The following is an 11084-nucleotide window of genomic DNA, read 5'->3' on the forward strand; positions in this document are numbered from 1 at the left end:
CTGAGATGGAAGAGACTGTGGAAAATTGTCCAAAATTAGCCAACAATTGATAATATCTATTCGACTTACTCTCATTCAAATTGTAACTGTACATTTCACTTCTTTACGAGGGGTCCATTTAATTTAGATACTTTTTTGGCTTGGAGCTCTTTAAGACAGGTCAAATGTCATTAAGTATAATTAAAGTCACACAACGAAAAAAAGAAAAGAATTATTCGGTTTGGAAGTTGCTAAGAATAGTTGAGCACCCAAAAATTAGCAATCCTTCAGGGCCGACATTTTCTGGTGGAGCACAACATTTCCATCTAATCAGCTAATTAATTGGAACTACCTGCCTGGGGCCCAGTGTCTTTTTTTTTAAAAAAATTTTTCAAGGTAAAATGGCGTGTCCTGAAATACATACAATATATTCAATTAGTACCCCTAAATTTAGACGTGGCCATAAAACATGATAATTAGGCACAAATACACTATATCAATATCCAGTTATCCAAAATATTATAAGGAGCCGTTGTCTTTACACACCTTGTGACGCAATATCGTTGGATATTTTACTGTGCATTAACTTTCTTACGCGTATCGTGTCTTTCTCTTTCTTTCGCCTATTGTATCTATTTTACCAGAAAGCAACACAAGCCTTTTCATTGAAGAATGCCAGAAGCAAGGTTGTTTGATCTACCCAACAAAGATATTGAGCCATACCATGCCTTCCCAGGCAAAGGTCATAGCAGAATCGAGACAGCTTGTGGTCTGGTAGAATCAAAATGTCGTCTCCCTAGGATTAGCGTAAAATTTCACAATAGAGAGCCAGACAAACATTTCAAGCCTAGCCACATTGCAAAGTCAAATGAAAAGCTATTCTTAGCCGGTTTATCAAGAGCGTTAATTATTTATGATCTTTATAGATCTCAGCACAAGCATCATCAAGTCTTGCTAGCGATAATAATGCGGAGGAACATAAAGTAGAGAAGTTCGAAAAACAATGGGAAGATGTCATAAAAGATCCCAAATCTGACATCTCGGTAGATCATTATCCTCTAAAAAAAAGGGAATACTACTTCAGCAAAGGATCAGAAGAATATGCATATAAGTATTAAGATACCAATTGCAATCTGGTTACGTTATGGATAGTTGAATAGGTCAATGTATTGAGCTAGTACAATCAGTACACAGAAGACTGTCTTATCAAATACAAACCACACGAACTTGATGATGTTAGTTTACTGAAAGTAAAGTCAAAGATAAAAAAAAATAGTGGCAGTAATAAATTATATACATGTTTTTACCGATCCACTGTCATTATCGATTACCCGACACCTTGATTGTGTTGATAGCCACCATGTAATCATCCATAGTTTGCAGGCCTTTGATAGATTACCTGCATACAGCTCAAATGTATATGAATGGTGTGCACAGTGTACTTCTGTAAGCAAAAAATTAACCCCAAGAATGAGAAAGGAGCATGTGCTTTTTTTTGCGCATGAAATATGCTTATTAATTTTACTTGATATGATATATATGCCTTTCGCAGTGCTCTTATAATAATTGGCGCAAGCTACAAGCTATAGCAATTAAGCTTTTAAATAATGCATTGCAACCAAAAAATTATTTGGATATTATTGTTGCAAATCTACTTCATCGAATGTAAGTAAGGAGGATTCAATGAGTAAAAGTCTTAGTGTAGATTGAATGAGGCGAATTGCCACCGAAATTAAGAAATACAAAAAAAAACATGCTTTGTTTTCTTTAGTCTTCCATTATTAAAAATTAGTGGTTGTTTTCATCGAGGAGGTGAAGACTCGTTTGCGCATAACATATTGACACCACCTTTAGATATTGGGGGTAGACATTACAAAAAATATTCAAGTTATTTCATTGGCTAAAAAATAAGACAAAAAAATTGGATTTTTTTTAAGAGAACTCGCTGTTTTCATTATTATTTTTTCAAAAAAAAAGTTCGTATTGTCCACTCCTATTTTTTCTATGCTTTCTTACTTTTCACTGGCTACCATCTTCTGTCATCTCTTGCCCAACACTTTTTTCCTTCATTATCTTCCCTTTCTATACCTCTCTTTCCCCTCATATTTAGGCGGTTAATTTTATCTTTTTCAATCACTCTTCAATTCTATAGGGTCATCTATATGCCACAGTGCGCCAGGCCTAGAAGACCCCGAAATAAAATATTTTCATCTGTCTACCCCTATTTTCTTTTAATGTATTTTTTGCTCTAATATTTATCGATGTGTAGGAGCTTATTTACGATAAGATTTTAGCAAAGATATATATATATATAAAGTGGTCATCTTTATGGTTGGATTCTATCAATATTCCAAAAGGGATTTTCCCATCGATACGCTCTTAGATAATCCTGATATCAATTTCCCCATACTTGATTCTCACGGTTGAGCCATTGTACTCTAATGGAGATAGTATGCCTCTGCTCTGTGTACTACCTTACCCCACTAATTTTTATTGAAAAGATAACTAATGAGGCTGTAAAAGAGATGATAATTCTTCCGTGTGTCTCTGTGCGTGGGCGTATAATTCAATAGAAGCGAACCTCTATTAACCATTTCACTCATTAAACGCATACTCTTATGCCAAGTCGGTTACACTTGCGGTTGAATGAACTAACTCTAGATTACTGACCAACTAAATTAGGTTCTCACGCTCGACAAAAGTTCAACACAAATACCTTATGTATATATATATATTCAATCAGTGTGGCAAAGGGGGGCCAGAATCAACAAATAGAAAGAAGATATAATTACTCCTGTATCTTTACTATCTTTTTCTTTTACCTTTCTCTCTCTCTCTCTCTTCATAATACTTTATGAACACTGTTGATTTTGCTCTTTGGAAAAAAGCTGCTCGTGAGATCGACTGGTTTGTTCCTCCTTCTGCCGTCATATCAAACACTGGCAAAGGTTCCAATCCCTACGTTTGGTTCCCAGGCGGCAAGCTCAATACGTGCTACAACACCGTTGACCGACATGCTCTGACTCAACCTAATCAACCCGCACTTATCTGGGACTCTCCCGTCTCCAATTCAAAACGTGTATATACTTTTATACAATTGCTTGAACAAGTGTCTTGCATGGCCGGGGTATTGCGCGAGTACGGGCTCAAAAAAGGCGACACTGCCTTGATTTATATGCCTATGGTTCCAGAAGCTGTTTTTGCCATCCTCGCATGCGCACGCCTTGGAGTTGTTCATTGTGTAGTATTTGGTAAATCGAGGCAAATTTATTTTAAATACAAAGTGAAACGAAGAACTAATACATTCGTACATCTTTTTCTTTTTTTTTTTCTCCTTCTTCTTCCTGCTAGGTGGTTTTGCTCCCAAGGAGCTAGCAAAACGTATCGATGCATGCGCCCCGAAAATTATCTTGACAGCCAGCTGTGGTATTGAACCTAAACGTTCAATTCCATACAAACGTATTTATCACCAAAACAAAATAAATGACAAATAAGGAGAATCATCCTTTTTCATCCATTGTGGTACGGGACTAATTAGGTAACGCGCTTTCTATTTTTGTAGCCTTACTCGAAAGTGCCTTGGCAATGTCCAACCATAGAGTACCTATCAAAATCGTTCTTCAGCGCCCAGGGCAAGTTCAGGCAGAGATGAGCTATGACGCTGGAGATCGTGATTATGAAAAAGCAATGAAGGCTGTACGGGCTGAAGGAAGACATGTGAAACAATGCGAGGAAGTTGATAGTGAGGATCCTCTATATATTCTTTACACAAGTGGTACAACCGGACAGCCAAAGGTAAGATTTGAGTGATAGGTATATATTTAGGCAAACAAACAAATAACGCAAGGCTATAATCTATTTGAGTAAAGCTCGATATATATATGGCTTCATTATTTATATTTATATTAAACTTTGATTTATCGATAGGGTGTTGTCCGCTCTAATGGTGGGCATGCGGTTGCTTTACGTTGGACTATGAGTAGTATATTCGCAGTCAAAAAAGGCGAAACGATCTTTACCGCCAGTGACATTGGGTAAATAAAACTATGATGTACCCAAAAAAAAATGTATTTAATACTTACAAAGTGTGTATGTGTATGTGTATTATCAGATGGGCTGTTAGCCACAGGTAAATAAATAATATAATGGAGAGGACATGAACTATGTAGCTTGATATGTACGTAGGTTTTTTTTTTGGTGATGATGCTGACCAACATTCTTGGGGGTTTGCTTTGGTTTTGTTTTCTTTCAAAAAAAAATGCAGTTACACTATTTATGGTCCTCTATTGGCAGGTGCGACCACACTGCTGTACGAAGGTAAACCCATTCAAACTCCCGATGCTGCTGCGTTCTGGCGTCTGGTTGCCGAATACAAGGTCAAGACTATGTTCACTGCACCTACAGCAGCCCGCGCTATTCGCCGTGCCGATTTACACGGAGATCTTGCCAAGCATTATGATATCAGTAGTCTCAAGACTCTTTTCCTGGCCGGTGAGCGTAGTGATCCAGAGACTCTTCATTGGTGCCAGGCAATTGTTGGAGACAACTGTCGAGTGATCGACAACTACTGGAGTACTGAATGTAATGTTTAAACCATTTTGTTTTATTTCAAGTGTTTATAATAACTTTGGTTTTATGATATTAACATATGTATATTATTGTGATAAGTGGGCTCTCCTGTCACTGCTTTGTATGAAGGCGAACTTCCTTTACTTCCGGTCCGTATTGGATCAGCAGGAAAAAAAGTGGCTGGCTCAGACATTCGTATCTTGATGGAAGGCACCAACAAAGAGTCCACGAAACCCAATCAATTCGGAAACATTGTCCTCAAGCTGCCTCTTTCCCCTTCTGCATTCTCTACTCTCTGGGAGAATGAGGATGGCTACAGGGACAGTTATTTTACAAAATATCCCGGATACTTTGATACTGGTGATGCCGGTATGATTGATGAGGACGGCTATGTGTACATTATGTCCAGAACAGATGATATTATTAATGTAGCAGGTAAGCATACATTTTACAAACATTGAATGGTTTATTAATTAATTTTATATATAATTATCTTATGATATCAGGGCATCGTCTTTCTACTGGTAATTTTTTGCTTTTGATACATAATACCTTTTTACAATATAATGCAATATATATATATATATATATATTAATACGCGCGCGCGCGTGTGTGTGTTTACAAATAGGTACGATTGAAGAGATCTTAGCTTCTCATCCAAAGGTTGCCGAATGTTGCGTGGTTCCTATGCCCGACAAGCTTAAGGGACACATTCCGCTCGGTATTTTAGTCTTACAGTTTGAGAATGAAACTGAAGACACGGAAAAAATTATTCAAGAGTTAATTGCAGCTACCAGACGAGATCTTGGAGCGATTGCATGTTTTGAACATGCAGTAATCGTCCGGAGACTTCCCAAAACAAGAAGTGGTAAAGTATTACGTCGTTCTGTAAGAGACATGGTTGAAGGAAAGGAAGTCAAGATCCCGGCAACTATTGAAGACGAAACTACCTTGGTAGAGATTGAGGATGCGTTACGTCTAGGGGGACTTTTGCCACAATTGAGAGCTCATCTTTAGACAATTTATTTTCGCTCTCTACCTTTCTAAAATAAATAAACTTTAAATATTTTGTAAAATTATTAAAAATAAAAAATCTTTAATAAAAGAAAAAGAGGTGCTTGTAGACTGAACAAAGGAGAGGTACATTGAGTAAATAGTTTAATAAGCCATCTAAAGAATACTCTGATTTTTTCTTTTTACGAAACAATATAAATTTTCCAATCGTTTTGTGCAATTTATGTACTTGACATTGATTGAATACTTTAGAATCACACAAGAATTCTTTAAAAGGATTTTTTTAATTGTAATAAAAAAAAAACAAATGAAATGAAATGAAATGAAAACAAAGCATTCAACCCAGCACAACATTAGGCTAAAAGACCCCCAAGAAAAAAGAAACTTATCCATAATGTTTCTAATAAGTCATGTTTGTACTCACCGTTTTATTTGAATTGGCTCGTCTTTATAGATATCATTAGTAGCAATAAAATCTCTCAGTGCTGCTTTGTAAGCAGCCGGCTCAGTACTATATATGTCCATATGAAGTGCTCTCTTGAAACGTAGAAAAGTAGATGGTGCAGTCGCTTCTTTAGCCAACGCGTGCATGTGTTCGACTGGGACAATTTCATCGTTGTCTGACGATAGAAAAAGTATGGGTGATTTGATGTCTCGGATGGTATCTTTACTAGGCCAATGATTCCACAGGAACTTTTTGGCTAGGTAAGGGTATGGTGAGTAGCGCGGATAGAGTGCTTGGACCATGTCCTTGATACTTGTGTAAGTATTTTCGATGATTAGCCCGCAAACATGTGAATGTGACGATGATTGTGTTGCGGTCTTCTCAATTTGAGCAGCGAGGCCAATAGCTACACTGCCTCCTAGACTGTGTCCGTAAAGGTAAACAGACTGGTCTGGAAAAAGAGAAAGTGTGTGATCGAGAATAGCTTTGCTATCAATCATTAAACCTTTTTCAGTAGCTGACCCTTCACTGCTCCCAAATCCTCGATAGGATATCCCTACAATGGTCAAGTCAGGAACAGCGTCAAGAATGACTTTAAATAAATCAAAGCGGTCGATCATATTGCCGGCATTGCCCTGGAAATATACCAACACGGGCCCTTTGGCGTGTGGTGTTCTTTGGACAATAAACCCTCTTAATTTCTTCTTGTCTGGTGTTACAATTTCTTGTTCGCGTACATGAAAGTTTTGTGAGATTACGGGAACATATGGTTGGTGTCGAGAGCCGTACGGAATGTAGCCCATGTAGATGAGCTTGTTCTGAAACGCCACCATCACAAGACACTAAAAATGAGCTGTTATTAACACCAAATAATAATAAAACAATATAAAGAGTTGGCTTACTTTGTAGGCATACAAGCCTAGTGGGACTCCTGTAACAATCAAGGCAGCCTTGGCAAGCGTAGAAAGTTGACGTCGGGCGGGATGTGTGACGAGTGTCTGGTACCGAAACATGTTTGATTAATATATACAAACTAGTGTAAGAATGTTAAAGAAGTTGACGCCTTGATTTGGCGGAATCTTAAAATTTTATTCAGTACTGATATGGGTCTGTATATTATATTAATCAAAGCAGAAAAATAGAAATAAAATAAAATAAAATAAAATAAAATAAAATAAAATAAAAAGTTGTAAAGGGAGGGGGGAGAGAAATAGGGCGGACACCATATGAAAAAGTAGCCTAAAAGAGGACAATAGGAAGTCCGACCAATCATGATCGTCGGTCGTGACTAGGATTGAGGCCAGACTAGGATGTGTGATGTAACCCAGCAGAAAAGACGGGCACTCTTTTTAGATCGATGGCCTAAAAGTTTCAATCTTTTCAGCTTTGTTTTCTGCTATTTTTTTGAGACTTATGGGCCAAACACTTTCAGAACCTATTACGATAAAGACCTCTGATGAAGGCAGCGATAAACGGCTCACGTACGCTGTATCCTCTATGCAGGGCTGGAGAATGAGTAAGACCGTGTCACAAACAAAGAGGATTTTTTGTTCTATTTTATTTTATTACCATACTATATGGCTTTGTAGTTTTATTAAACTAATTATTTCCAAAAATGAAACAAAAATATAGCTATGGAGGATTCTCATACAATTATCCCAACATACAAAGACACACACGCAAGTTTCTTTGCTGTGTATGATGGACACGGAGGCGATTTAGCGGCAAAATACAGCGGAGAGCATCTACACGAGATCCTATTTCGGTCCCAGGCCTTTAGGCGACATAATTACCGGGATGCATTAAAAAGAAGTTATTTTACGATTGATGAACAAATGCGACGAGGTAATAAATAAAGGAAATAAAGGGAAGAATTGAATACATTCTTCGACAATGTAATTTGTATTAATAAGATTATGTAGATCCATTGTTTGCCAACGATCTGTCTGGATGTACGGCCGTTTCTGCCCTGTTAACTGAGGATAACGTGTTGTTTGTGGTATGAGAAAACCGATGTATTTGTGGTTAGCAATGAACACAGGTTCTGTAATTAGGCTAATGCGGGAGATTCACGGGCTATTATCAGCACAACCAAGGGAAAGGCTATTCCATTATCGCACGATCATAAACCAACCCTTAAGCAAGAGCATTTTAGAATAACACAGGCAGGCGACTATGTTGAATTTGGTCGAGTGAATGGTAAGAGGGTAATTAAATAGGACAAAGTTGTATATAATGGAAGCAAATATAATTAACCGGGAAATTTTTTTTAAAAAAAAATTATCAGGAAGTCTAGCATTATCAAGAGCCTTGGGTGATTTTGAATTCAAGAAAAACTCACAGCTTCCACCTGAAAAGCAAGCTGTAACAGGTAAGAAAAAAAATTGGTCGTTTTTGACTGGCTATCAATTTTCTGAATGACCCTAATTCTGTAATCTTTTTGTCTTTTAAAAAAAATCTAGCTGACCCCGATATTACTGAGCATGAACTCACAGATTATGACGAGTTTATGGTAATTGCATGCGATGGTATCTGGGATTGCATGACAAGTCAAGAAGTGGTTGACTTTGTACGACAACACCTCAGAGATCGAATGAAAATCAAGGATATTTGTGAGGCACTTTTAGACAACTGCCTCGCAGATGAGGTTACCAATACTGGTATTGGATGTGATAATATGACAGTAATAATTGTGGGTTTCTTGCGCAAACGTACGTTGAATGGGTGGTATGATTGGATGGCCAAAAAGGAACCATTTAAAGCACCTTCATTAGAGCCTCATCGAGTACATCTTAACAGCTCTCCCCAAAAATAATTTTTACAAACCTCTTTATACTAGTTTTTCTTCTTCTTCTTTCCTTCTTCCCCTTTTCTTTCTTTCTTTCTTTCTTTGTTCTTTTTAAAGCCTTCGAGCACTCTGGCTCAAAAGGCGAATGTTATTGACAAACCTTTCTATCATTTGTACATAACCCGATCGAGGCTTATTTCCTTCTTTCTTCTTTTCAGCAAGTAAATTGGCATCCACAAACTCAATTTCAAGTTCATGACGCATTTCTTCATTCTTTTCCTATTGAGTTTATACAAATTAGTTAATCATAATAATAATAATAATAAAAAATAAATAACGATCTTTATTATCGTGGTAACTCACGGGTGCTCCTTTGACTTGAGTGAGATCAAAGGTAAATCCTCCGTGAGTGTAGGAAAGTCTATCTTTGTGGCGTTCATGAGAGAGCTCGGTTTCGGGTTTTTTGCCTAGAATAGTTGTGAACAATCACGTATTTAGTATTGGGATTTTTAATTGGATATCTATAAATTAGAGAATACTTGCGTGGAATTTCAAGGTTCACAGATATCCTATAGTCAAGGGCGTTGGCTGGCGAGTGTATATTAAGATCAGCCAGGCGTTTCTTTTCTATAATTCCATTGGGTACAACCTAACGAATAATAACCATAAATATCGTCATTTTCATAAGTGTATACACATTAGTATTTAAACTTCATATTGTGTTATAATCCATTATGTTCCAATATATACATATGTAAATATAATATAAAATAAAATAAAATCATGCTATCCAATGCTATTCAATGTTATCCCATGTCGCGTCGTTATATTATTATATGTATACTTATTCATTACCTTTCCTGTCTGTTGATCTGTTGTTACTCTAATATTATTTCGTGATTGAGGTAAAGGGAAGAAACGATCTGTTTCCCTAGTGTGTTTGTAGGCTATTCGTTCTCCCTGTTTAAATGATAATTGAGCGTTAGTAAGGTTTTATACACTTATTACCAGTATTCTTTTTTATTATCATCATTGTTTTGGGACCGGATAAGCACTTACTTTATAATCTTTTACTTGGGACTTGTTGGTTCGATCGTTCAAAAGTTGATTAAAATGCTTATGTTGTTCGAGTGGCATGTCAGATTCGAATTTGAATGAATAATTATGATTTGGATTCAAAACTATTGTTTGATTTTAGATCAGTCGAGATCAGACTACAGCATACGTATACTTTGTTTACGCTTTTATTTTACTTCAAAAAAATCTTGTTTTTTACCTGTCTCTGTAAGAGCACCGATGTTAAGGCGGCTATTAGTATGCCTGTCAATAAATACACCCATCTTTGCTTCAATCTGCAATGTATTAAATTTTGTTCATTCTCGCTTTATTTTCATTTTCTCCATCAGATTTGATGTGTTACTTGCTTACTTCTACATTTTCTTGGCTACAGTAATCCCAAAGGAAATCTCCAATGTAACGAGTGATATCATCCACTGGTCTAATGTTAAATATCGAAGGTTCTCGTGGAATTTCCACATGAGGGCGCTTTGATTGTGATACTTCGGTGGTTTCTGGAAAAGCGCGCTTTCTTTCGTTTTCCATTTAAAGTATAAATTAGAAATTGGAAAGAGAGAAAGAGATAGGGTATGTTGGTGGTGGTTGTTCGCATAAAAGACTCGCACAAGCCACTGTGGTATGGCTCCGCTGCGGCTGAGATACTAGTGTCGCACCAAATCTTTACAAGAAGGCTCGACAAAAGATGTGAAGGATCTGAGCCTGTCACAGCTCCATACAAACAAACAAAAAAGATGTGAAGGAAATGAATTGTTTGTATATTAATTTATTGAATATCTCTTAAAGGTCCAATTGCTTTTTTTTTGCCTATTAAAAAGACATGAAACAATTATTAAGATTTAAGAAAGATTTTAGATAAGCTTTTTACACAAAAAAATAGAAACAAATATTTGTAAGAAATAAATAGATTACTATTTCATGGTAAATACGACAGTTTTTGTTTGTAGGGAGCTTTGTACTAAAGGGGGTTGGTGAACCTCTATTGCTGCGAAACAAAAGAGGATGTCAGGGCTTTTGTTTTGGAACTTATTTGTTATATAATGTTTCTGAGAGTTTTGTATTTTCTAAAGGTAAATACGATAGCTGGCGATAGCGCAAACTTGTCACATAAGCGCAAACCTTTGCAATTAAGTACTTTATAGTATATTCTATTGGACAATTGTTTCTCTTTTGGAAAATCGCAAGATACAAAAAAAAAGACTCATTAAAATAAA

The 11084-nt window shown here is 36.6% G+C and overlaps 5 protein-coding genes across 5 annotated transcripts; 3 read left to right on the plus strand and 2 right to left on the minus strand.

Annotated features, from left to right (window-relative positions):
• Positions 1–651: 651 nt before the first annotated feature.
• Positions 652–2406, plus strand: PHYBLDRAFT_59353 (hypothetical protein; the record flags this gene model as incomplete). The annotated part of the gene is made up of 6 exons (XM_018440480.1): positions 652–786; positions 906–1090; positions 1335–1425; positions 1532–1644; positions 1751–1842; positions 2297–2406. The coding sequence occupies 6 exons, from the start codon at positions 652–654 to the stop codon at positions 2404–2406; spliced, it is 726 nt and encodes a 241-aa protein (XP_018293861.1).
• Positions 2407–2822: 416 nt separating this feature from the next.
• PHYBLDRAFT_131990 (hypothetical protein) lies at positions 2823–5650 on the plus strand. Its single transcript, XM_018429457.1, has 9 exons — positions 2823–3230; positions 3331–3438; positions 3542–3774; positions 3907–4013; positions 4091–4108; positions 4244–4560; positions 4648–4983; positions 5055–5072; positions 5178–5650. Exons 1-9 carry the CDS (start codon positions 2834–2836, stop codon positions 5564–5566), a joined length of 1923 nt encoding a protein of 640 aa, XP_018293862.1. The 5' UTR covers positions 2823–2833; the 3' UTR covers positions 5567–5650.
• Positions 5651–5983: 333 nt separating this feature from the next.
• Positions 5984–7021, minus strand: PHYBLDRAFT_165803 (hypothetical protein; the record flags this gene model as incomplete). The annotated part of the gene is made up of 2 exons (XM_018435309.1): positions 5984–6850; positions 6911–7021. 2 exons carry the CDS (start codon positions 7019–7021, stop codon positions 5984–5986), a joined length of 978 nt encoding a protein of 325 aa, XP_018293863.1.
• Positions 7022–7421: 400 nt separating this feature from the next.
• PHYBLDRAFT_165804 (hypothetical protein) lies at positions 7422–8823 on the plus strand (the record flags this gene model as incomplete). The annotated part of the gene is made up of 6 exons (XM_018435310.1): positions 7422–7524; positions 7641–7853; positions 7922–8007; positions 8063–8207; positions 8296–8379; positions 8471–8823. The coding sequence occupies 6 exons, from the start codon at positions 7422–7424 to the stop codon at positions 8821–8823; spliced, it is 984 nt and encodes a 327-aa protein (XP_018293864.1).
• Positions 8824–8907: 84 nt separating this feature from the next.
• On the minus strand, positions 8908–10398 carry PHYBLDRAFT_180420 (hypothetical protein; the record flags this gene model as incomplete). The annotated part of the gene is made up of 7 exons (XM_018438310.1): positions 8908–9075; positions 9160–9259; positions 9336–9445; positions 9652–9756; positions 9856–9977; positions 10073–10148; positions 10225–10398. The coding sequence occupies 7 exons, from the start codon at positions 10396–10398 to the stop codon at positions 8908–8910; spliced, it is 855 nt and encodes a 284-aa protein (XP_018293865.1).
• Between the last annotated feature and the right edge of the window lie 686 nt (positions 10399–11084).

The sequence above is a fragment of the Phycomyces blakesleeanus genome (genome assembly GCF_001638985.1).
Source record: "Phycomyces blakesleeanus NRRL 1555(-) unplaced genomic scaffold PHYBLscaffold_6, whole genome shotgun sequence".
Classification (NCBI taxonomy): Eukaryota; Fungi; Mucoromycota; class Mucoromycetes; order Mucorales; family Phycomycetaceae; genus Phycomyces; species Phycomyces blakesleeanus.